We start from the raw sequence: 26841 nt of genomic DNA on the forward strand, positions 1-26841 counted from the left end.
TATATGAGACGAGGCCGAGTATCCTCCTCGCTCACGTCTGGTCTTCATAGGATGAGAAGAAGTTGGCGTGCCGTGTTTCCAGGTTTTCTCCTCCAGGGTCTTCTGTGATTGGACTCTTCACATTTCTAGGAATATTTTCAGCTCTCTTCATTGTCTGGCGGTACAAACAATCTGATTGGAGGATGTATGGGCAGATCTAACATGGTGAGACCCCACCAATCATTCTTCTGACTGCTTTTTTTATATATATATATATTATTGTATTTCAAAAGAAAAGTACAGATAATAGAAGAATCCAACAAAATAGTGAATCATGGTAACAAACGAGTGACAAAGAGATCTCCATTTAGTCATAGCAAGGAATCGGCTGTGACACACATACAGTGGCCCAGATTCAGGTACATTTGCGCGATATTTGCGGGGGGAGCAGGGCAACGATTTTGCCCTGCGCCCCCGCAAATATTTTGCGCTGCCCTCGATTCACGGAGCAGTAGCTCCGTAAACTGCGAGGGCGCGCCGGCAAAATTGCCCGGCGTAAGCGCGCGCAATGTAAATGATCCCGCCGGGGGCGGGAATCATTTAAATTAGGCGCGCTCCCGCGCCGAGCGTACAAGCGCATGCTCCGTCGGGAAACTTTCCCGACGTGCATTGCGGCAAATGACGTCGCAAGGACGTCATTTGCTTCAAAGTGAACGTGAATGGCGTCCAGCGCCATTCACGAATCACTTACGCAAACGGCGTGAAATTCAAATTTCACGTCGCGGGAGCGGCGGCTATACTTTAGCGCAAGGCTGCCCCTTCTAATAGTAGGGGCAGCCAATCCTAAAGTTGCCGTACGGAAACTCCGTACCTGGCTTGCACGGGGCCCGCGCAAGTTTGTGAATCGGTGATAGTATGCAATTTGCATACTATACACTGATCACAATGGGAGCGCCCCCTAGCGGCCAACGCAAGAATGCAGCCTAAAATCTGCGTGGCATAAGAGCCTTATGCCGCGCAGATTTTAGGCTGCAGTCGGTGTAACGAGGTTCCTGAATCAGGAGCACTCGTTACACCGGAGCAAGTAAGCAATTGCGCCGCGTAACTTATGGTTACACGGGCGCAATTGCTTCTTGAATCTGGGCCAGTATCTCACAAAAGTTAGCACACCCCTCACATTTTTGTAAATATTTTCTTGTACCTTTTCATGTGACAACACTGAAGAAATGACACTTTGCTACAATGTTGTGTAGTGAGTGTACAGCTTGAATAACAGTGTAAATTTGCTGTCCCCTCAAAATAACTCAACACACAGCTGGCAACAAAAGTGTCTAAACAGCTGGCAACAAAAGTGAGGACACCCCTAAGTGATTTAGGCCAATCGGTGTGCAGTACCGTGTTTGGCCTGAGGTGGGGGGCGCCGGAGCCAAGTGGAGCTGAACAGCGCCGAGCAGAGCCAAACGGTGCCGAACGGCACAGAGCAGAGCCAAACGGCGCCGTTTGGAAAGACTCGGAAATACTACATTCCCGAGTCTTTCTGAGGTTTGCTGAGGTCAGCCGAGCTGTCCTCGGACCTTTCCGGCTGTTTCTGAGGCTCTCCGGTGCCCCTCTGCCTCTGGACGAATGCAGTATTGCATGCCATTGAAGTCAATGCGGAACAAATTATTTTCGTTTCCATTGACTTCAAGGGGGAAACTCGCTTTGATATCAGAGTACTTTGGATTACGAGCGTTCTCCTGGAACGGATTATGCTCGCAATCCGAGGTTCCACTGTATGGGATATATAAATCTGAGATACAATTGAAACAGGAAGCATGGATGAGGCACTGTCACTCAGACCCAGGGCCGGCCTTAGGTGTTCAGGCGCCCTGTGCGAGCAAAGCCTGTGGCGCAACCCCCCATCATCACCAATCGATAGATAGATAATTTTGAGAAAGAAAGAGGATGAAGGAAGAAAGAAATAAAAAATAGATAGATAAAGGGAGAGAGAGAAAGAAAAGGAGGATGGATGGAGAAAGAAAGAAAGAAAGAAAGAAAGAAAGAAAGAAAGAAAGAAAGAAAGAAAGAAAGAAAGAAAGAAAGAAAGGGAGGAGAAAAAAGAAAGAAAGAAAGGGAGGAGAAAAAAGAAAGAAAGAAAGAAAGAAAGGGAGGAGAAAGAAAGAAAGAAAGAAAGAAAGAAAGAAAGGGAGAAGAAAGAAAGAAAGAAAGAAAGAAAGAAAGGGAGGAGAAAAAAGAAAGAAAGGGAGGAGAAAGAAAGAAAGACAGAAAGAAAGAAAGAAAGAAAGAAAGAAAGAAAGAGAGGAGAAACAAAGAAAGAAAGGGAGGAGAAAGAAAGAAAGGGAGGAGAAAGAAAGGGAGGAGAAAGAAAGAAAGGGAGGAGAAAAAAAAAGAAAGAAAGAAAGAAAGGGAGGAGAAAGAAAGAAAGAAAGAAAGAAAGAAAGAAAGAAAGAAAGAAAGAAAGGAAGGAGAAAGAAAGAAAGAAAGAAAGAAAGAAAGAAAGAAAAGGAAGAAAGGGAGGAGAAAGAAAGAAATAAAGAATAAAAAAAAAGAGAGAAAGGAGAAAGAGAGAGAAAGAGAGAGAAAGAAAGGGAGGAGAAAGAAAGGGAGGAGAAAGAAAGAAAGGGAGGAGAAAAAAAGAAAGGGAGGAGAAAAAAAGAAAGAAAGGGAGGAGAAAGAAAGAAAGAAGGAAAGGGAGGAGAAAGAAAGAAAGAAAAAAAGAAAGAAAGAGAGAAAGAATAAAAAAAAGAGAAAGAGGAAGAAAGAAAGAAAGAAAGATAGATAGATATATAGATAGATAGATAGATAGATAGATAGATAGATAGATAGATAGATAGATAGATAATAGGGAGAGAGAAAGAAAGAAAGGTGAAGAGAGAGAGAAGGGAATGAAGACCACCCCTACATCAGTGTACAGTGTACTCACTCAGAGGCAGGAGGGACTGACTGGATGGATATCACACTCCTCCATCTTTCCCTTCTGTTTGCTGTGCTTGAGAGGGGAGAGGAGTAAAAGAGTGGGCGGGGCAGACACAAGGAGAGGAAGAGAGGAGGGGAGGAGTAAAAGCAGCTCCTCTCCTCTAACTGGCTGTGCGGGCAGCAAGGGGAGGGGAGAGATGTCAGAGCCGGCTGTGATACGCCCAGCTCATCTCTCTCTCTGGAGCTCTCAGTGTGCTCCGATACCCCTGCTGATCTGTCCCACTCGCGGCCGGCGCTGTGCTAGTGGCTGAGCTTGCTGTGAGCTGTGATGGCCGCACGGCGCCCCCGTTTGCTCAGGGTGCTCTGTGCGGTCGCACGGCTCGCACACCCCAAAGGCCGGCCCTGCTCAGACCCCTAACGCGGGTGGTCAGACACTATAGCTAGCTTCTGTGTTCTTCACCCATAGCAGCCCCCTTTACCACACGGCTAGCAGACCTACTGGTACTCGGTTGCCCCCAGGATTTATACACAATGCTATAGTGCCTGGCTACCACGCCAGGGCAGGCATGAACTGAGCAAAGCAAACGGTTGGCACACAGGCAAGATTCAGAATGTTAGTTCCTCCAGCTGGTCGATGGTAACAGTTCTACAAAGTAGGTGAAACATAAGCCCACAGGGTGATCCAGCTCTCTAGTATTCTACCGGGTGGCAGGAATATATCTGGACAAAAACGAAAGGAAAGGGTCATGTCTGCCCTAGTATGATTCAGCTTTAATGATGACACAATAAAATCACTTCAACTGTAATGCCCTGTACACACGATCGGTTTGTCTGATGAATACGGACCGATGGACCCTTTTCATCGGACGAACCGATCGTGTGTGGGCCCCATCGGTGGAAAAAAAAATAGAACCTGTTTTAAAATGTTCGTACGGTTAAAAAAACCGATAGAAAAAAAATGATCGTCTGTGGGGAAGTCCATCGGTCAAAAATCCACGCATGCTCAGAATCAAGTCGACGCATGCTCGGAAGCATTGATCTTCATTTTTCTCTGCACGTCGTTGTGTTTTAAGTCACCGCGTTGGACAAGATCGGATTTTTAAACGATGGTGTGTAGGAAAGACTGATGAAAGTCAGCTTCATCGGATATCTGATGAAAAAATCCATCGGTCCGTTTTCATCAGAAGAACCGATCGTGTGTACAGGGCACTACACTCACATTTTGACAGAAGGCAATCGTTTTTTCAGAAGCAGTGCTTTTAACCACTTCCCGACCGCCTCATGTACATACGTCGGCAGAATGGCACGGACAGGCACATTGGCGTACCTGTACGTCCCTGCCTAGACGTGGGTCGGGGGTCCGATCGGGACCCCCCCCCGCTACATGCGGCGGTCGGATCCCCTCGGGGAGCGATCCGGGACGACGGCGCGGCTATTCGTTTATAGCCGATCCGTCGCGATCGCTCCCCGGAGCTGAAGAACAGGGAGAGCCGTATGTAAACACGGCTTCCCCGAGCTTCACTGTGGCGGCGCATCGATCGAGTGATCCCTTTTATAGGGAGACTCGATCGATGATGTCATTCCTACAGCCACACCCCCCTACAGTTGTAAACACACACTAGGTGAACCCTAACTCCTACAGCGCCCCCTGTGGTTAACTCCCAAACTGCAACTGTCATTTTCACAATAAACAATGCAATTTAAATGCATTTTTTGCTGTGAAAATGACAATGGTCCCAAAAATGTGTCAAAATTGTCCGAAGTGTCCGCCATAATGTCGCAGTCACGAAAAAAATCGCTGATAGCCGCCATTAGTAGTAAAAAATTTTTTTTTTATAAAAATGCAATAAAAATATCCCCTATTTTGTAAACGCTATAAATTTTGCGCAAACCAATCGATAAACGCTTATTGCAATTTTTTTTACCAAAAATAGGTAGAAGAATACGTATCGGCCTAAACTGAGGGAAAAAAATTTTTTTAGATATGTTTTTGGGGGATATTTATTATAGCAAAAAGTAAAAAATATTGCATTTTTTTCAAAATTGTCTCTCTATTTTTGTTTATAGCGCAAAAAATAAAAACCGCAGAGGTGATCAAATACCACTAAAAGAAAGCTCTATTTGTGGGGAAAAAAGGACGCCAATTTTGTTTGGGAGCCACGTCGCACGACCGCGCAATTGTCTGTTAAAGCAACGCCGTTGCCGAATTGTAAAAACCCCTTGGGTCATTTAGCTGCATATTGGTCCGGTCCTTAAGTGGTTAATTATGCTTCAGCCCTGGTTCACACTGATGCGATTTGACATGTGATTGACATGTCAAATCGCATGTCAAATCTGCGGCAATTGCCGGTAATGGCACCATCCTAATTGGTGCGACGCCGCATCTGCGGCGCTACACCGATTTCAAAAGTAGATTCTGTACTACTTTTTGCGATCTGTGCAGATGTCTCTGTAATCGGGGACAGACAGGCAGGAGTGAAATCTTTCCAAATATAGTGCCTGGGGGGTTCTCTTAAAGTACCTGTAAAGTAAAGCATCTGTAGCATGTATAGAACATGCTGCAGCAAAACTGCCCCAAAGCACCTTGTCCCCATGTTGTGGGGACAAGGGCCTCTTCACGACAATCCTGGGCTATGGTTGTTGGGGTCTGCAGCCGGGGGTTTATCGGAATCTGGAACCCTCTTAGAAACAAGCGGACCCCCAGATCCCACCCCCCCACCCCCATGTGAATGGGTATTGGGTACATGGTACTCCTACCCATTCACCAAAAAAGTGTCAAAAAGTAAAAAAAAACACAAGAAATAGTTTTTGACAAGTTCTTTATTGAAAAATGTAAAATAATGAAATGGTGTCCCTCGATGTTAATCCATTATCAATCATGCCACCCGCTGGGGCCGGAAAATAGAAAAAAAAATGCTTCATCGCGTAAGAGGCCGCGCGTCGTGTGCCCACTCTGCGCTTTGTCAGTTCTTATATAGGTAAGGGGCTGGGCCTTCTTCTGATGTCACGTGACATCACATGACCCTCCTTAAAGTGGAGGTTCACCCAAAAACTTAATTTTTAACATTAGATTGAGGCTCATTTTGTCTAGGGGAATCGGGTGTTTTTTTTTAAATCGAAGCAGTACTTACCGTTTTAGAGATAGATCTTCTCCGCCGCTTCCAGGTACGGTCTGCGGGACTGGGCGTTCCTATTTGATTGACAGGCTTCCGTCAGGCTTCCGACGGTCGCATACATCGCGTCACGATTTTCCGAAAGTAGCCGAACGGCGGTGCGCAGGCGCAGTATAGAGCCGCACCGATGTTCGGCTTCTTTCGGCTACTCGTGACGCGATGTATGCGACCATCGGAAGCCTGTCGGAAGTATGTCAATCAAATAGGAACGCCCAGTCTGAAGACCATACCCGGAAGCGGCGGAGAAGATCACTCTCTAAAACGGTAAGTACGACTTCGATTTAAAAAAAAAACACCCGATTCCCCTTCACAAAATGAGCCTCAATCTAATGTTAAAAATAGTTTTTCGGGTGAACTCCCGCTTTAACAACCAGCAAGGTGTTTATTGGGGTGAACAACCTGCAAATTCTAGTGTTTTTGAATAATTTTTGAAGCGAAGCAAAGCAGACACAAGTTGTAAACAAGACTGTAAGCTCACCATTTCATTTAGTGACAGGAGCTTTGACTGGCATTCAGAGCGCTTTAAAAAAAGCCTGTCCAATGTCATGTTTTGAAGCAAGTGAACAAGCACTAACACAATGACATCACTCAGCATGCCGGGCAGAGCGATACGATTGCAGACACTTATACTAGGGTGACCAGACATCCCCGGTTTCCGGGGACAGTCCCCGGATTGAGGACACTGTCCCCGGACCAAGTCTGTCCCTGATTTTGTCCCTGGATTGGATTTGAACAGGGTCAGTGCAGAATTAAAAAAATAATTTAATTACAACCCCCCGCTCTGCCGCTCCTACTAGCTTAGAGGGGTGTATTTTTTTTTTCATGATCTGTGCATCTTTCTGATGATCATGTGCTGGTCGGAGTAGTGGGAATATTCCTTCCGTTTCGGGGTGCCCATTCAGCTCCGCTCGCATGTTCTTCTGCCTTGGCTCAAATCCCGACCAGCCGCCTACCTGCCTATCTCCTTGCCTTCCCTGGCGGAGTGATCTTCCTCCACTCCCCACCCAGTAGTAGCCGGGGGCCCAGAGAGTAAGACTTGACAGGATCAGGGCTCAAGTCCTGCGGGAACACGTGGGAACGGAGTTTCTGCACTTTTTTCACAGCAGGAACTCAGTTCCCTTTGCAGGACTAGAGCAGCCGAGCCGCCCGAGCCAATCCTTCACTAAGCAGCGATGCCCAGCTCGAGTCACTGTCAGGGGCAGGCAAACCTTAGTAATCCTTTATGTTACTGGCCGCTTCCTGTAAATGGATTCATCGGGTAGTGTGCGGGTATTCCGTCAGATCCTCGATGCTGCAATGTCTCCTGGGAGCTTTTGTCATTGTTCCCAGGAGACATTGCGGAGGTATGACGCGAGTTATCGCAGGATTTAGAAAGAACTTGCTTCTTTCTAAATCCCGCGATAACTCGCGGCAGACATAAAGGATTACAGTGGATCGAAAAAAAAAAAACATGCGGTTTAGTAATTATGCATATGAGCGTATCATTTTTTTTTGGTGGGGGAGTAGATCTTGGGTGGGAGTTCCCACACTTTTTTCCCCAGGACTTGACCCCTAGACAGGATGTGAGGCGGTCAGCGGCGGCAACGGGCAGAGAGTCGCTGATTGCCGCCATTACTTGTAAAAAAAATATGTCCCTGGATTTCATTTAAAAAATCTGGTCACCTAAACGTATACAGAACCTCTATACAGAACCTCCATATTTATAGCTGTATTCCTGGGAGACCCTCATGACTGTTGCTCGGGGTTCTGAGCCTTGTGCCCCATGCATCCACCTGAACCTCCATCAGAAAGAGGAGTCAAGGCTCCAGATTCTAGGTGTTTGCCCTTTAAGCCCTGCATAGAGAATTGGGGGCTTTTCTGGTCCCCCCACCATGGTCACATGTCACTGCAATGTGCTGAGATGTTACCAGGCAGACAAAGACCCTCCCCATCACCTGGAGGAGAGACTCCAATCTACAGAGGGTTGGTGGGATGATGGTGTCTGGGAGGATCTGCTACACTAATAATTCTCTTAGTTATTATTTTATACATTTCAGAGGTTTGTCAGGACTAATCACTTCCCTGATCTTATTTCCAGCCAAACTGAAGAAGATGACACATGACAACAGATACTCAGGTTAGTAGGACATCCACGTCTGATATGAGATCTCTTTTTTGGATGAACATTTCATTATGTTGTAGTCTGGATCAGTGGCAGAACTCCCAGGGTCACAAAGTTCGCACTTGTGACCGGGCCCTGACATTCTGGCGCGGTGGGGAGGCCCTAAGACTGCAGGAGGGCCCTGCTGCAGAACATTGGCTTTTTTCACACTGTTGCAACCCCCAAAGTCATGCGACTTGCTTGCAACTTGCTTGTGATTTTCTTGTTACTTTCTTGCAACTTTTGGTATTTGGTCTATGGATATCACACCAAAGTTGTAGTGCAGGAATCTTTTTTTTTTTTTTTTTTGCTGTGACTTGAGTCGCATTGATTAAAGGGGTTGTAAACCTTCATGTTTTTTCACCTTAATGCATCCTATGCATTAAAGTGAAAAACCATCCGTTACTTTCCGCCCCCCAAGCCCCCGTTTACTTACCTGAGCCCTCAAAAGGCCCATGTCAAGAATGGGCTTGCTTCTTGGCTCTTCTCGGCCCGCTCTTTATTGGATAGATTGATGGCAGCGCAGCCATTGGCTCGTGCTGCTGTCAATCAACTACAATGACGTGAAGGCCAGGGGGTGGGCCCAGTCCTGTAGTCAGCAGCTATGGACGCCGGATACAGGACTCGGGAGTGCGCCCGCAAGCTAACCCCCTTGGGCGAGCGCTTCCCAGGGAAGTTACCAGAAGCGAGGAGGAGCCGAGACAGCCGCCAAGGGACCCCAGAAGACATGGATCGGGGGCACTCTGTGCATAACGAGCTGCACAGTGGAGGTAAGTATGTTTGTTATTTAAAAAAAAAAACCCATACAACCCTTTTAAGGTAGCACCCATTGAAATTAATTTATCTTGACTGGTCAGGCAACTTTTTTTTTCGCAAGTCACATGATAAGTTGCAGCAGTGTGAACCGGGGCTTATAAAGGGCCCCATGATAGAAGTAAGTAGGAAGGGCCCCGGGCCAGAGGGAAGGGCCCAAGGCTTGAAGGGAATGAGTGAATGAGTGAGTGAGAAACTTGTAAAGCGCAACACATGCAAACTGAATCGCCTCTGGGCGCTTTTTCCATTTAATGGCCCTTTGACCAGAGAAAGGGTCCCAGAGAGCAATGGAAAGAGCACCAAGACCGATTGAGATGGTGGTCAGAGGGGCCCTTCATGATTTCTTGCACCGGGGGCCCTTCGTTTTCTAGTTATCGTTCTGGTCTGGATGATGACTACATAGTTTGGATAATTACACAATCCTCCTGTAATTTATGGGATACAGTAGGTGTTTGTGATATTGTGTTTTTAGCATGACAGCATCGCGCTGATTCTCGGCGACATGGTGCCGAGATTTCGCCGACATCTCGCACTCACTGGAATAGTGACAGCACATTCCAACGTGCGCGTCATAGAAGCGACGGGAGACCCGACTTTGATTCCCGCCAATTCTACACGTGTGCGGCGCTGGCTCCCGCGATGGGGCTCGTAGGTGGTCAATCTCGCCGAGAAAGGGAGCGAGATTGACACAATATCGAGTTCACCTACTGTACCCCATATCCATTCACTTAGGGTGGGGGGCCGGTATCTGGGGGCCCCCTTATTAAAGGGGGCTCCCAGCTTCCGATAAGCCTCCCGCCCGCATACCCCGACAACCAACGGCCAGGGTTGTCGGGAAGGGGCCCTGTCCTCATCAACATGGGGACACGGTGCTCTGAGGTGGGGGGGCCACAGTGCGCCCCCCTGCCCCAGAGCACCCAACCCCCCCATGTTGAGGGCATGCAGCCTGGTACGGCTCAGGAGGGGGGGGGCGCTCGCTCGTCCCCACTCCTTTCCTGGCCGGCCGGGTAGCGTGCTTTGGATACGGGTCTGGTATGGATTGTAGGGGGACCCCCTACGCCGTTTTTTCGGCGTAGGGGGGGCTCTCCTTACAACCCATAACAGACCTAAGGGCCCGGTATGCTCCTGAGGGGGGAACCCATGCCGGATTTTTATTTAAAAATGCCGGCTCGTAGGTGCTCAATCTCGCCGAGAAATGGAGCGAGATTGACACAATATCGCGTGCACCTACTGTTTCTTCTTTTAAGGTTCCATTATTGGGACTTATGGTTAGAATACTAAATTTCAAACTCTGTCTTATAAATACTATTTCATGTGTGTATGTGGAATAAAATATTCTTCTTTCTCTCATAAAGAAATCGGAAAAGAATACAGAGAGTCTGCAAAAGAGACGTTCCAAAGATTTAATGAATATAATTCCCATATGGAGGAGGATGTTCCTCTACAGAAAAGATTCCCCAAGTACGGACCCCAGAATAAAGAGGGAAAAGATGAAGACATAAGGAGTTCAGGCAGAAGACATCTACAGCTCATGGAGAAAAGATCCCCAACCACAATCCCGGCCCTTTTTGACCCCGATGAAGACGGTTCCATCCCTAAGATTGTGGTGTTAGAAGGAGCGGCTGGGATTGGGAAAACAATGACCTCCAAGAAGATCATGCTGGACTGGGCCTCTGAGGATCTCTACCGAGACAAGTTTGACTTTGTGTTTTATCTGAGCTGTAGAGAAATCAACACCATCCCTGGAGACATAAGTCTTGTGGGACTTTTATCCAGATCCTGCAGACTGAGTTCAGGTGACCTGGTGTCTATTCTGGAGGATCCTGGAAGTCAGAGAAAACTTCTCATCATAGTTGATGGGTTTGATGAACTGAGGTGGACTCTGGAGGGGAAATCTGAGGGTTGTCCTGACATTTCTATGGAAACCCACAAAGAAATAATTCTCCAAAGCTTGCTCAGGAGACAGGTTCTCCCAGAATCTTCTCTGATAATCACCACAAGGTCACTGGCCATGGAGAAACTTAACACATTCATTGATGATTCTCGCAATGTGGAAATCCAGGGATTTACAAGGGAAGATCGGGAGGAATATGTCCATAAATTCTATGGAAATAAAGAAGATGCAGACAAGGTTCTCCGTATAATAAAAGAGGATGACGTTGTGTACACCATGTGTGCCGTCCCCATCACATGCTGGATTGTCTGCACTGTAATGAAACAAGAAATAAGAAAAGATTTGGCTTTAATTCGGTGTCATACGACGACTTCAATTTACCTTCTCTACCTGGAGATTTTACTAACCCATCACAGCAAGACGGGGCCGTCTGTACCCAGGAAACAAACCTGTCTGAAGAAGCTGTGTGCTCTGGCCAATCAGGGAGTTCTGACCCAACAAATCTTATTTGAGAAGAAAGATCTAGAAAGACACGGACTTTCTCTGGATGAGGTGGAGTCCGTATTTCTGAAGGAGAACATCTTTCATTGGGACGTCCGAACCCAGACCTGCTACAGCTTCATCCACCTGAGTGTACAGGAGTTCCTTGCTGCTCTCTATTATGGGATGGATGATGGGTCTGGGTCTATGGAAGGGACTTTCCTCCCGGAGATCTGTAAAGGGGAATCACTCCGTGACCTCAGTTCAGATTCCCCACATTTATCATTATCTGTACAATTCCTGTTTGGTCTCCTAAATGAGAATCAGGTGAAGACATTCTCCGAGATCTCGGGAATCCCCGTCTCACTCCGAGCCAAACCTGCAATCATAGAATGGGCCATGAAGGACATCGATCAGACATTCCCTACTCAGACCATCTTCTGTCTGTATGAGACTCAGGATGAGGACTTCATTAGGAGAGTCATGTCTCGTTGTTCAGATTTGATTCTGTATGGCTCACGTACTGATCACTTGTGGATGGACAGGAATTATTCCAACCAGCTGAGCTATTGCTTGAAGGCTTTGAAGAGAGAAAGTTTTCAGTCTTTATATTTTCTATATCTCACTCTGGGTCCAGAGTTCCAGAAAATTCTATCTCCATTCCTACACAGGAGTCAGAAGGTCAGGTAAGTCAGTGTGAGGAAATCCTAACTGAATTCAGAGAATGGGCAGGAACCTGCATGCAGTATAACCGTGATTATCTAACATGTTCCACCTACCACATTTGTTAGAAGATCGGGGAATTCATGCTTTCCTCAGCCCTAAGCCCTGCAATTTTCCAGTTACCTGTGACATTCTGGCAACATGTAAAGTTGCAGGTTAAGTGAAAACCCATGGATTTGAATCTGTGTTATCATAGGCCTTTGGAGGGGGTGTGCCGGATGTGCCTGGCCACACCCTTATAACCCCCTGTGTCAGTAGTATAAGTTGTCTGCATCTGTCATGGATGAGTGACCCTGACTTCCTGTCAGAGCCCAGACAGCATGGCTCCTCCCCAGAGAGGAGTATGCCTTGGTTTGCTCCTCCTCCTGCCCCTCTTCCCCTGTGCCCGCCAACATTCCGAGCTAGCCAGAAGCTAGTTCCCGCACATGAAAACCATGAAAACCAGGGGAGGAGGCCACTGTGGGGGATTGGGGGGGGGGGGGGAGGCCAGACTGTGGATCCCCAGCAGCTGCAGGGCTCTGAGCTGAGAGTCTCTCTTTCTCACAGCCCGGTGACAGCGCAGACAGTTCTCCCCTCCACGGACTGGAGAGGAGAGGAGACAGAGAGCTAGTTCTGCTCCTCCTCCTCCTCCCCTCTCTGTAGTATAATTCATATTAATATGTTTTTTTGTTTGGTTTATATTGTTGTGGTAGAAGGCAATTAAGAATAATTCAGAAAAGTAAGGAAAACCTAGAGATGGCTTCAATCTTAAGAGCCAGGGATGTCTGAGCAGTTTGGTTGTGAATCGATTTTAATTTGAACCGATTCAAGTGGGGGAATATGTAGTAGTATATGTGGTAATATGTTGGGTGTTATATATATAAATATATGTATATTTATATATATATATATATATATATATATATATTATATAAGTCTAACATATACAGGCCAGATCTCAGTAACCTGTAATTACACGTTACAAGGCAAAAGAATTGTGTCCATTGTCAATGGGTGGGGAGACAGGAAGGGTCTCAAACCACTACTCAATCAGTTGAATTAAATTAAATGATAAGTCTAGTTTACACATCAGACATATAGTTACATAGTTACATAGTTACATAGTTAGTCAGGTTGAAAAAAGACACAAGTCCATCCAGTTCAACCACAAAAAAATAAAAAAAACAAAATAAATAAACAAACAAAATAAAAAACACAATGCAATCCCATACACCCAACTCCATACCCACAGTTGATCCAGAGGAAGGCAAAAAAACCCTAGCAGAGCATGATCCAATTTGCTGCAGCAGGGGAAAAAATTCCTTCCTGATCCCCCGAGAGGCAATGGGATTTACCATGGATCAACTATACCAGGGATATGCAATTAGCGGACCTCCAGCTGTTGCAGAACTACAAGTCCCATGAGGCATAGCAAGACTCTGACAGCAACAAGCATGACACCCAGAGGCAGAGGCATGATGGGACTTGTAGTTTTGCAACAGCTGGAGGTCCACTAATTGCATATCCCTGAACTATACCTATAAATGTTAGTACTCAGTTATATTCTGTACATTTAGGAAAGAATCCAGGCCTTTCTTTAAGCAATCTACTGAGCTGGCCAGAACCACCTCTGGAGGGAGTCTGTTCCACATTTTCACAGCTCTTACTGTGAAGAAACCTTTCCGTATTTGGAGATGAAATCTCTTTTCCTCTAGACGTAGAGAGTGCCCCCTTGTCCTCAGGGTTGACCGTAAAGTGAATAACTGTAATTACATGTTACAAGTCAAAAGAGGTTTGTCTATTGTCAAATAGGCAGAGACAGGATGGAGTCGTTTTTACATATCAAACCATTACTCAGATCACATGCAATCTAATTACTTATTAGAGGGGGCTTATTAGTATGCAAGGATGTATACTAATTAGTGACTTTGGCTGAAGTAATTTACCTGCTACTCTAAAAGACAGGGGCCCAGATTCAAGAAGCACTTGCGCCCGCGCAACCATAGGTTGCGCGGCGCAAGTGCTTACTTGCTCCGGTGTAACGAGTGCTCCTGATTCAGGAACCTCGTTACACCGAATGCAGCCTAGGATGTGACAAACATAAGCCTCCTTATGCCTTCACATCCCAGGCTGCATTCTTGCGTTGGCCGCTAGGGGGCGCGGCCTTTGTGATCGGCGTGTAGTATGCAAATTGCATACTACCACCGATTCACAAAAGTTGCGCGGGCCCTTCTCACGCAAGGTACGGAGTTTCCGTACGGCGCCTTTAGCATAAGGTTGCTCCTGCTATAGCAGGCGCAGCCAATGCTAAAGTATAGCTGCGCCTCCCGCTCGCGACGTTCAAATTTAACGTCGTTTACGTAAGTGAACCGTGAATGGCGCTGGACGCCATTCACGTTCACTTACAAGCAAATGACGTCCTTGCGACGTCATTTGCCGCAATGCACGTCGGGAAAGTTTCCCGACGGAGCATGCGCTGTTCGCTCGGCGCGGGAGCGCGCCTAATTTAAATGATTCCCGCCCCCGGCGGGATCATTTACATTAGGCAGCCTTGCACCCGGCTGCTTAGCATATTGCCCGCGCAATTTACGGAGCAACTGCTCCGTGAATCGCGGGCAAAGCGCAATATTTGCGTGGGCGCAGAGAAAAAAATTTGCTCTTTGCCCACGCAAATATTGCGCGATTCTACTTGAATCTGGGCCCGGATGTGTTTCCTGTCTTTCAAATAAAAGATGACCAATCAAATTGCTCAGCTATTCAATAAAACAAGCAATAAATATCTTGGAAGTTCAGTCTTGTGACAGAGAGAATGCATTCACGGTATCCTCTCTGTATGGGTTTGGAGACATAGGGCTCTGAAGAGATTTGAATTATATTCTGTTGGACTTTTGTATCATCTGTGGACTTTGGACTTTGTAAGTTATTGGAAGTTAATTAAATTTGCGTTCTCTGGAGAACCTGGAGTGAGTTGCTGCGAAACAACTTAATTTATGGTCATCATACTAACATCTAAGATATTAATTATCTAACCAGAGTACTGGACACTATACATACACATCTAGATCACTACACTCTCCTCTATGTTTGCCCCAGTTTTTTTTTACCCCAACAAAAATGCAGCTAGCAGAACTTGTAAGAGCCCTTTCACAATGATCAGGTTTTCAGTTAAAAGTGGAAAAATACATGAAAAAGACACCCCTTTAAATTCTATGGTCACACTGGTCAGTTGCGTTTTTAAAAGTCCTGCTTGCTGCATTTTTTTTTGCATGTTCAGTGAAAGGGTGTACTTAAAATGCACCTCTTCATTAAAATGGCAAAAATGCATCAAAACCCCAACACACCTATGTGAAGTGCTTTGTCCAGTCACATGTCAAGGGGAAAAAACACAGCGCAAATGCATCAAAAACGCAACGCACTGCAGCAAAAATGCAAAGCTTACCATAGTTCCCTGTCCTCTCATAGGATTCATATATACAGCAGAATAGTATAGGAAAGAATAAAACAGAATATAATAGAAAATAGACTATAAAATAATAGAACAAAATAAAATAGGATAGAATAGAATGAATATAGCCATCTTCCAAGTCTCAAATCTTTTTCAAATCAATTCGAAAATAAGTACAGATTTAGAATATATGAAACAAATTCCGAAACCGAATCATGCTAATATGACAAAACAAAATTTCAACTTAACGAACAAATCCAAAAACTATACATTTTTTTTCAATGTCTATGGCCTTCCCATTGTGACTGCACCTCATAGAGTTTGTCCAGTGTTCAGCAGTGGTGCCATCTGACATATTGCCCTCCTCCTGCCGGGTCAGGTATGATCTGCCCGTCATTCCTTGGTGGGCAGGAACAGGGCTGTGGAGTCGGAGTCGGAGTCGAGGAGTCGGAGTCGGGGGAAATTTTAGGTACCTGGAGTCGGAGTCGGCAAACAATGCACCGACTCCGACTCCGACTCCTACTAAATTTAGATTGGAATTTAAAAAAAAATTCCAACAGGAGTTTTATAAAGCACTAAAAGAAGTTGAAAAGTATGATCGCTCATCAAAACTTACTGTTGAAGAAGCCATCCTTGTTTATCCAGAGATCGTTAGTGATGTGGCCAGAATAGTTACTGCAATGCCACCCACCCAAGTCAGTGTCGAAAGATTATTTTCAGCCCTAAAAATAATAAAGTCTGACTTAAGAGCCTCTATGAAAGAGGATCTGGCAGAGGCAATTCTCTTCCTTAGAACTCTACATTGAATTGATTTGCATTTGCTAAGCCTAGAACTACATTTCAAGATTAATATAAACCATTTCTAGGTTTTACAGATTTTGTTTTTGGTTCATTATAGATAAGCTTTGTTTTTGTTCTAAAACAACCAAATACTGTGGTTTGTATTTTTGAACTGGTAAAGATCCTGTTCCTGATGTTTATGCCTGCTGCTACTATCCAGCCACTTGATTGATTAATATTTTTTTTTTTTATAAAACTTTGTTTTCATTGTGTTTGTCTTTTGCTTAAACTGTGCAATACAGTAGACTGTTGGCTTCCCAGCCAGTAGTCCTGTGGTAGGCAGGGCCATCTTTTCCATTGGGCACGCTGGGCAGTTGCCCGGGGGCCCCGCTTGCCTGGGGGGCCGCACCGGCTGCCCAGCAACCCCAGTAAAAAATTATGGAGAGTGACGGGTTAGAACTGCCCATGCCCAGTTCGCGGAAATCACAGAGAAGATCCGGTCCTCCACGAGTGCGGGGGGGGGTTGCTGATGTAAGGGGGGAGTGAATGCAAAAATGTAAGGGGGCACTGATATAAAGGTTCCCCCTCCTATATTAGTGACCCCCCTTACCTTAGTGTATTTAATCTAAGGAAGGTGGTCTCTGGTCACCAGAGTACCCCCCACATCAGAGTCTGCAGGATTCCCCCTTACAATGCAAGGGGGAACTCAGTCTGCGGACCCTGATGTAAGTGGGAAAGAGAAAGCAGTGGACTCTGATATAAGGTTGTCTCTGGTCACCAGAGCCCCCCTCCACATCAGAGTTCCCCCCTTAGATCATGATCTGCAGCGTTCCCCTTTACATAAGAGTTCCCTTTCACTGTAAGGGGGAATCCTGCAGACTCTGATGTAAGAGGAAACTCTGTGCTGGCTGGGTTATAGTAACCTGACCTTCATGTCAATGAAGACATTTTTTTTTTTTTACTTTTGTTTAACTTAAACACATTGCTAATAGCACTAGCTATATGTTTATAGTTTAAATACTGACATTTGCATTGTCCGGCACTGAAAACTGAAATTTTAGGTACTTTTTTTTGCAGTGGCAGTAAAAAATGTGGTTCTGCCAGTAAATTTTATGATTTTTGTCAGTAAATTCTCGTGCGTGATTGTGTAGACAGGGCCCCAGTGCACTGTATTGCCCGGGGGCCTATAATGCTCTTAAGATGACACTGGTGGTAGGTTGCGTTTCTTTCCCTCAAGGAATGTATAAAATACATTTGCATATTAATACAGAGGAGTCGGAGTCGAGGAGTCGGAGTCGGAAGTACATAAAACTGAGGAGTTGGAGTCGGAGTCGGAACATTTATCTACCGACTCCACAGCCCTGGGCAGGAATGGGTGTGTCCATTCGATGGAGGGAAAGCTTAGTGTTCAGAGATCTTAGCGAAGGGAAAGCGATACCAACTGTGAATTAGAGTGCTGCACACCCCTGATCAAACTTGAAAAAAGGAAAAAGTACCCCTAGGGGCTTTGAATTGCAGCGATAAGTAGAAATGATTGAGGTAAGAGTTGTAAAAAGGTATAACGTTTATCTCTGCAATTCAAAGCCCCTAGGGGTACTTTTTCAGTTTTTCAAGTGTTCAGAGATGTGGGGGGTGGAAATAATGCCATGGGGTGTGACATCATCATCTCAACAACATTGGAGGGGGCGATTGTCTGCAGAAGTGGGTGGAAATGGGAATGTCTAGATTGCATTTTATGTTTGGAACCAAAGTGATGTTCCAGGATTTTCCAGAAACTGTCGCTGAATGGAGACCCCTGCGTAGGTAGGCTGGAGATCCTGTATATATTTTAGGGGTCTCCTTTAACCACCTCAATACCGGGCTTTAAAACCCACCTCCATACCGGGCCTATTCTGGCACTTCTCTCCTACATGTACAAATCATCATTCTTTTGCTAGAAAATTACTCAGAACCCCCCAAACATTAACCTGAAATGGCGCCAACACCGGACCTGACAGGGGAGGAGGATTAAATACTCAGCAGACTCCGCCTACAAATACAGGCTAGCCCTCAGCCAGCCTTATACATGTTTTTTTAGCAGACACCCTAGGGAATAAAATGGCGGTCATTGCAACTTTTTATCTTGCACGGTATTTGCGCAATAATTTTTCAAACGCCTTTTTTTTGTAAATTGAATTAAAAAATAACAAAACAGTAAAGTTAGCTCAATTTTTTGGTAAAATATGAAAGATGATGTTACGCCGAGTAAATAGATACCTAACGTGTCATGCTTTAAGATTGCGCACACTCATGGAATGGCGCCAAACTTCGTTACTTAAAAATCTCCATAGGCGACGCTTTACATTTTTTACAGGTTACCAGTTTAGAGTTACAGAGGAGGTCTAGTGCTATAAATTGTTGCAGATGCTCTAACGCACACGGCGACACCTCACATGTGTGGTTTGAACGACGTTTACATATGTGGGCGGGACTTACGTGTGCGCTTGCTTCTGAGCGCGAGCTACCGGAGACAGGGGCGTTTTAATTTTTATTTATTTATTTTACTTATTTATTTATTTTTTACAGTTTTTTTTTAAAAAAAAAATTCGATCGCTTTTATTCCTAGTACAAGGAATGTAAACATCCCTTGTAATAGGAATAGTGTGTGACAGGTCCTCTTTAAGGAAAGATGCGGGGTCAATAAGACCCCACATCTCTCCTCCAGGCTGGAAAGAATGAGATTTTGAAAACAAATTCACAGATCTCATTCTTTCTAGCCGCAATTGCGGTTTGTTTACTTCCGGGTACCCGGGCGTGACGTCATCACATCGCGCCCGGGCCTCCGACAGTCATAGAGATGACTGGTGACGAGTCATCTCTATGCTGCACATCCGGCGGACCGCGATCATCTCTCCGGGCCCCCGATGGGATGGGAGAGCCCGGAGAAGCACTGGATGGCGGCGGGAGGGGGGATGTCTCCTCCCACCGCCTGTAAGAACGATCAAGCGGCGGAACTGCCACTATGATCGTTCTTACGGTGCGCAGGATCGCCGCCAGAAGAAAATTATATCTGAAACATGCCTCTAGGTGCAGGCATCATTCAGATATCCCCCCCCAAAGCCCAGGACGTCATATGACGTCATATGACGTCCACCCGGGATAACAGATCCCCTTTTTGGACGTCATTTGGCGGTGTGCGGGTTTAAAGTGGTTAAGCTTGTCTGGAAACTGCTCCCAGCCTCCAATGAAAAGTCCTCATCAGGTCCAGTATGAGACTGTAGAGCCAGAGGGAAGGCAGCCAAGTGGAAAGGAAATGTTGGGTGTTGCATTGTTATTCTTATGCCGCGTACACATGATCGGAAATTCCGTCAAGAAACCCGTGGATTTTTTTCCGACGGAATGTTGGCTCAAACTTGTGTTGCATACACACGGTCACACAAAATTCCGACCGCCAGGAACGCAGTGATATACAAAACACAACAATCGGAGAAAAATTAAAGTGGAGTTCCACCCATTTTTTTATGTTTGTCTGTGCTGCATGCCCTAATCTCATATTGTTCAGAATGGACAATTTTTATTTATGTTGTTGCTTGTAAATACCTTTATTTTGTAGTCCTTCATTACTTCCTCCTCCTTATTAGCCTAGGCTATTAAGTCACAAGGCTATTCGCAAGGTTTTCTGGGATAGGCATCAGGTATCCCAGTAGTCCTTGCAAATAGCCTATTTGCATAGAGAAGGGGCGGCAACTTCCTCTGACACTCCCGTTGCTATGGAAACCTGACTGAAACCTATTACATCGCTTGTGCATTACTGAGCATGTGTGAGATCTGCAAGGCTGAAATCCAGGAAGTCATACAGTCTGGCTTCATGATGCCCACACTTAAGATGGCCACGGTCAATTTCTAGATTATAAACGAACTAAATGCTCTAACAACCTAACAAAACGGACCTTAGTTTTCAGACTAACTTTACTAGACTACATTAAGCTTGTGTATTACAGGGGTATTTATATTTAAAAAGTGAAATTGTGGGTGGAACTCCCCTTTAAGTTCAATGATTCCGAGCATGCGTCGCATTGATTCCGAGTATGCATGTTTTTTGCACGTCAGAAATTGCATACAGACGATCGGAAAAATTGAGAACCAGCTCTCAAATTTTTGCTGGCGGAAATTCCGACAGAAAAAGTCAGATGGAGCCTACGCACGGTCAGAATTTCCGATCAAAAGCTTACATCAGACTTTTGTCGTCTGAGTTTCCGGTCGTGTGTACGCGGCATAAGTGTCAGAGGTCATACATTTTTGGTGGTAATTATTATCTCACTGTTGTGTTTTAGATTTGAGGATTGTACATTCTCCAGTAAAGATTGTCTGGGAGAGAACAAAGCAGAAGATGAAGAAGAGTCCTCCTCTTCAGGAGATAATATGGATTTTGCTAATCTTTCCTTCCTGATGAACCCGGAGAGTAAAATCCAGATATTATAGTAAGAGAAATGTGTGATGCGGAAATGTAATGTCTTGTGATTGTTCCCGTCTCTCAGTGTTTTCCATATTTTCCTTCCTCAATGACGTAGAATCTTCCATCACCTCTCCTCTTCTCGTGTCTCCTCTCTCTGAGGGAATCTTTCTCTTTGTAATCTCATTAATGGGATTCGGGGGTTCCCCTTAAAGTAGAATTGTGACCCGGGTCATGTACAGATGGAAAGAACATCCATATTCCTAACAAGCAGTAAATAGGATTTAAACAAGTTTTTACTGACCTCTGTAGCTGCAGACACCATGGATCAATTCATTCTCAGTTTTCACAGTCAGTGACATTCCATGAAGACAGAAGGGTGTGGTGCCACCAAGTGACACAACCATGTGGCCCCACCCCTTACCTATATAAGAATTGTCAAACGGTGGAGCTTGCAGTAGGCGGCCTTTATAGATGGCAGGGGCGTTTTTGTTGGGGGGTCCGGAGGGTGGCGTGATTGACGATGAATTTACATCGGGGGACACTGTTTTTTTTATTTTGGCTTTTTTAATAAAGGAATTTTCAAAAACTGCCTCTGTGTTTTTATTACTTTTTTAACCACTTCCTTACTGGGCACGTATACCCCTTCCTGACCAGGTGAAATTTCAGCTTCTGGCACTGCGTCGCTTTAACTGACAATTGCGCAGTCGTGCGACGTGGCTCCCAAACAAAATTGGCGTCCTTTTTTCCCCACAAAATAGAGCTTTCTTTTGGTGGTATTTGATCACCTCTGCGGTTTTTATTTTTTGCGCCATAAACAAAAAAAGAGCGACAATTTTGAAAAAAAGTCAATATTTTTTACTTGTTACTATAATAAATATCCCATTTTTTTTTTTTTTTTTAATATTTTTTTTTCTCAGTTTAGGCCGATACGAATTCTTCTACATATTTTTGGTAAAAAAAAAAAAAAGTCGCAATAAGCGACTGGTTTGCGCAAAAGTTATAGCGCTTACAAAATAGGGGACAGATTTATTATTCATTTTTATTATAATTTTTTTTTACTAGTAATGGCGGCGATCTGCGATTTTTATTGGGACTGCGACGTTATGGCGGACACATCGGACACTTTTGACACATTTTTGGCGCCATTCACATTTATACTGAGATCAGTGCTATAAAAATGCACCGATTACTGTATAAATGTGACTGGCATTGAAGGGGTTAACACTAGGGGGGCATGGAAGGGGTTAAATGTATTCCCTGGGTGTGTTCTAACTGTGGGGGGAGGGGGGTGACTGGGGGAGGTGACCGATGCTGTGTCCCTCTGTACAAGAGACACAGATCGGCCTCCTCTCTCCCTGACAGGACGTGGAGCTCTGTGTTTACACACAGAGCTCCACGTCTTGTCCCTGTAGCCGCCGATCGCGAGTGCCCGGCGGACATCGCGGCCGCCAGGCACGCGCATCGGTATCTCAGGAATGCGGCGGGCACGCGCGCGCCGCCTGCGGCGCTCGCGCGCCCTCTAGTGGCCTGGAAGAGCGGAGGACGCATATATGCGTCCTGTTAGAGATTTAGAACCACCCTGCGGCCGCACATATTCGTACGGCCGTCGGGAAGTGGTTAAGCGATTTGGGTAGGGGTACGATGTACCCGATACTCGTTCACACAGAGGGCAGGATGTGGGGGCCCCCTGGTGAAAGATTATGATAAGCCTCTGCCCACAGACCCCCACAACGACCAGCCCCAGTTTTGTCCCTATTCATGGGGACAAGGTACTTTGGGCCCCAAAGCACCAACCCTCCCATGTTGGGGGCATGTGGTCTGGTATGGCCCAGAATGGGGGACGTTCGCTCGTTCCCGTGACCTGCCAGTCTGCATGCCTGGAATGATTACATCCTGTGGGTGGTCTCTGGTATACAGGACTATAAATGGAGTCCTGGCCATGGGGAGGGAGGAAGTCTGTTTGGAGCTGTGGAAAGATGCAGCCAAGTTTTTGCATTGTCATTGTTCGGTTCCAGTTTATCCAGATATCCAATGTAAGCTGTTGCCATTCAACTACCAGAGCTAAGTATTATTTGACCTTTCTTTGAGATATTGGAAGTATTCCTGGACTTTTTAGGCTACAGTGGAACCTCGGTTTAAGAGCGTCTTGTTTTGCAAGCAACTTAAAAAAAAAAATTCTGACTCGGTTTGCGAGTGTTGACTCGCAAGACTGGTAGAATTCAAGCTACCGTATTTATCGGGGTATAGCGCGCTCCGGCGTATAGCGCGCAGCCCTAAAGTTGCCCCGAATTCCTGTGGAAAAAAGTTTTTTTGTACTTACAGTTTTGGTGTCTTGCGCGGCGTCCATCGGCGGCCTCGTCGGGTCCGGCGTCCGTCTGCGGCTTCGGGTGTCCTCTTCATCGGGTCCGGCGTCCTTCTGCGGCGTCCTCCCCGCTCGTTTCCCGCGCCGAGTTTGAATACTGCGCCGACATATACCGAGCGCAGTACACTTGTGTATTGTCGGGCAGGCTCGGCTACTCTCGCGCTGACGTCCTGTACGTCCAGGACGTCAGCGCGAGAGGCGCCGAGACTGCCCGAAGATACACGAGTGTACTGCGCTCGGTATATGCCGGCGCAGTATTCAAACTCGGCGCGGGAAAGCGGGTATCGGCGTATGCCGCACACCCACGATTTTGCCTTTCAGGGCAAAATAGTGTGCGGTATACGCCGATAAATATGCCTGCAGTACCTTATTTGGCCTGAGGTACGGGGGCGCAGAAGCCGAGAAAAGCCGAACACTGGCCTGCAGTACCTCATTTAGCCTGAGGTACGGGGGGCGCAGAAGCCGAGAAAAGCCGAACATTGGCCTGCAGTTCCCTAATTTGGCCTGAGGTATGGGGGCGCAGAAAACTAGCCAAAGTGACTTGTTATTTGATGTTATGTTTATGGTAACTTTTATATGTGAGGAACTTTTATGTATTTTAATGTCCAATAAAGTTTTATGCTCTTGGTGTGTCTGTTCATTATACTGTTAATATTCACTAGATATTTGTGTAACTGTCCAGTATACCTGTATTTTTAGTATGTTAGTATGTTGTGCTACATTAAGCTCAAGCGTATGCAGTCTTTTTTGCTTTTATAAATGTTGTTGCTTCTCACAGTTAGATTACTATTTATAATCCAATACTAGCCTTATATTTTCCACATTTGATACAGAGAGTCATTTTAAATGTGAGTTGACTTTTTTTTTTTTTATAAATGTAATTTTTACTGCAGCAGGTTGTATACATGGTACAGATGTGCCACTTTACAGGCAGACTAAGGGGACCTCCCAGGCACTATATTTAAAGGAGTTTTTCATTTTTATTGTTTGCATTGATACATGTCCCCCAGGTCAGTACCGGAACCCCCATACCCTTTTTATGTCCAATTACTTGCATATACAGTAATTCTTCAAAATGGCGACTTTTGATTTTTCTTATAGACTTCAATGGGGTTCCCCGTTGGGGTTAGAACTTTTCCCTGTTTGGGAGTTCTGCTGCAAACCAAACAGGGGGGTGTTTGGCCCATCTCTACAGATGACATGTTGCTATGTCATTTATAACAGATTTTGACATCGTGGTGGCTGGTGGTACTTTTTGGGGGGCAGCAATCCGCCCATCATTCGCCTCCCCCATAGTCGGACAGTCAGTCTAGTCTCCCACCCCCCAGGTCAGTCGATCGGTCCCCACACTTACCCCATCTAGGTACTCCAGACAAAGGGTAGCATCTTCTCCTTCCTTGGCTTTACGATGGCACGGTTTTCCCTGCGTCTCTTCCCTCCTCCTCCTAGGGGGCCAATAGGATCCCCTCTCCTTTCGGACAATCGGGAAGCAGATCTCATGACCAGCTTCCTGATTGGACGGGAAGAGAATCAGTGTGACAATAACAAATATTCATTCGGTTAGCCCCTAATCGGTCTGCACACTTACCGCATCTAGGTCTTCCGGTCCTCTGGGCGACAGGTGGTGTCACCTTCCTCGGCTTGATAGGAGCGCGGCTTCCCCTGCATCGTCTCCCTCCTCCTCCTAGGCAGTCAATAGGATCGCCTCTCCTTTTGGCCAATCGGGAAATGGGTTGCACAACCCACTTCCTGATTGGCTGGGAGGAGAATCAGTGTGACAATAGCGAATATTCATTCAGTTAGCCCCTAATCGGTCCACGCACTTACCCCATCTAGGTCTTCCGTTCTTCTGGGCGACAGGTGGTGTCACCTTCCTCGGCTTGATAGGAGCGCGGCTTCCCCTGCATCGTCTCCCTCCTCCTCCTAGGCGGTCAATAGGATCGCCTCTCCTTTTGGCCAATCGGGAAACGTGTTGCACAACCCATTTCCTGATTGGCTGGGAGGAGAATCAGTGTGACAATAGCGAATATTCATTCACTATTGTCACACAACTTGCTGGGCTTAGGAAGAAGTGTTCTGTGCCCGAGCCCACCCTTTTTAAAAGTCTATTAGAGCCTCCAGCTCTAATCACGTGCTTTAAAAAAAAAAAAAAAACTCATATTGGAATCCATGTGTCCGGCGTTCTGCACGTAGATTAGGGGGCCGGACGCATGGATGGGGTGGTGGCGCCCCTAATGGAGGGGCCACCACTGCTCCAGATTAACCATTAACTGGGATAAATCCACAATATTGCCACTAGATGGTGGAGACTAGGGTTGTCCCGATACCAATACCAGTATCGGTATCGGGACCGATACCGAGTATTTGCGGGAGTACTCGCACTCCCGCAAATACCCCCGATACTGAAATAGAATACTTGCCCCCCCCCCGCCGCCAACCGCAAAGCCGCCGCCTCCGTTAATCAGCGCGCGGGGAACATTACAGCTTTAGTTTGAATAGCTGTATCCCCGCCGCCTATAGACACTCCCCCTTGCGCGGGATTGGATGGATGATCTGTCCAATCCCGAGCAAGGGGGAGTGTCTATGCGCGGCGGGGATACAGCTATTCAAACGGAAGCTGTAATGTTCCCCGCACGCTGATTAACGCGGCACGTGCGGCATCATCAAGGTATGTGGGACATGGCTGCAATATGTGGGGGGACATGGCTGCATTATGTGGGGGACATGGCTGGAATATGTGGGGGACATGGCTGGAATATGTGGGGGACATGGCTGTAATATGTGGGGGACATGGCTGTAATATGTGGGGGACATGGCTGTAATATGTGGGGGACATGGCTGCAATATGTGGGGGACATGGCTTCATATGTGGGGGGACATGGCTGCATTTGGGGACACATTTAAAAAAAAGTATCGGTATTCGGTATCGGCGAGTACATGAAAAAAAGTATCGGTATTCGGTATCGGCGAGTACATGAAAAAAAGTATCGGTATTCGGTATCGGCGAGTACATGAAAAAAAGTATCGGTATTCGGTATCGGCGAGTACATGAAAAAAGTATCGGTATTCGGTATCGGAGAGTACATGAAAAAAAGTATCGGTACTTGTACTCAGTCCTAAAAAAATGGTATCGGGACAACCCTAGTGGAGACAATCCTCAGTTATCTTCCTTTTGTCCAATTCCTGTTACATCCTTAGATAAATTAGATAAGATAACAAGATCTTCCCAGTTGAATACCTCTCCATTGTTCCCTAGATTTTGGGACAAAACTGTAAAAAAAAAAAAATAGTTTTCAGCAGAATCATTTCTCATAGTCATCATAAAATATATCACGTGTCTGGATTTGTCTCTGCAGTTTGTTTGGATGTGATTTGACCTCCTCCTGCTGTGATGCTCTCCGATCCATTCTTGTCACTAACCGATCCCTCACCAGACTGGATTTATCAGATAATAATCTGCAAGACTCTGGGATACAACTTCTATGTGAGGGGCTCAGACAACCTGGCTGTACTCTGCAGGAGCTGAGGTGAGTCCTTGTCCGCCATAAAAAGCCTCAAGGCTTCCTCTGTCTTGGCTCTGGGGGGTTCTGCTCAGGTATGAAGGTCATATCTTATGGACATAAACCCCCTCCGAGTCCCCCCCACAACCATATATTATACTATATTATATTATACTACATAGAGCTGGCCAGGCAGCTTCATCTTATAGAATTTTGTTCTTT

General features: G+C 46.0%; 2 protein-coding genes across 4 annotated transcripts in view; both read left to right on the forward strand.

Moving 5' to 3' along the window:
• Positions 1-11546, forward strand: LOC120930815 (NACHT, LRR and PYD domains-containing protein 3-like). Its single transcript, XM_040341993.1, has 4 exons — positions 1-204; positions 8146-8184; positions 10377-11472; positions 11522-11546. Exons 2-4 carry the CDS (start codon positions 8160-8162, stop codon positions 11544-11546), a joined length of 1146 nt encoding a protein of 381 aa, XP_040197927.1. The 5' UTR covers positions 1-204; positions 8146-8159.
• Positions 11495-26841, forward strand: part of LOC120933763 (NACHT, LRR and PYD domains-containing protein 3-like) — a 24693-nt gene continuing 9346 nt past the window's right edge. For all 3 annotated transcript variants that reach the window (XM_040347153.1, XM_040347154.1, XM_040347155.1), the window contains exons 1-3: positions 11495-12081; positions 20636-20782; positions 26476-26646. In XM_040347153.1, coding sequence (XP_040203087.1) covers positions 11582-12081; positions 20636-20782; positions 26476-26646 — 818 coding nt within the window. In that variant the 5' untranslated portion in view covers positions 11495-11581. The remainder of the gene's footprint in view (positions 12082-20635; positions 20783-26475; positions 26647-26841) is intronic.

This window comes from Rana temporaria, chromosome 3 (assembly GCF_905171775.1).
Source record: "Rana temporaria chromosome 3, aRanTem1.1, whole genome shotgun sequence".
NCBI lineage: Eukaryota > Metazoa > Chordata > Amphibia > Anura > Ranidae > Rana > Rana temporaria.

Excerpts from the sequence above, each read along its gene's own strand:
- LOC120930815 (XM_040341993.1), top strand. The coding sequence starts at position 8,160 with ATGACACATGACAACAGATACTCAG. Across the intron at positions 8,185-10,376 it reads ACATGACAACAGATACTCAG|AAATCGGAAAAGAATACAGA; the intron begins GTTAGTAGGACA and ends TCTCTCATAAAG. Across the intron at positions 11,473-11,521 it reads CTTTCTCTGGATGAGGTGGA|ACCTGCTACAGCTTCATCCA; the intron begins GTCCGTATTTCT and ends GTCCGAACCCAG.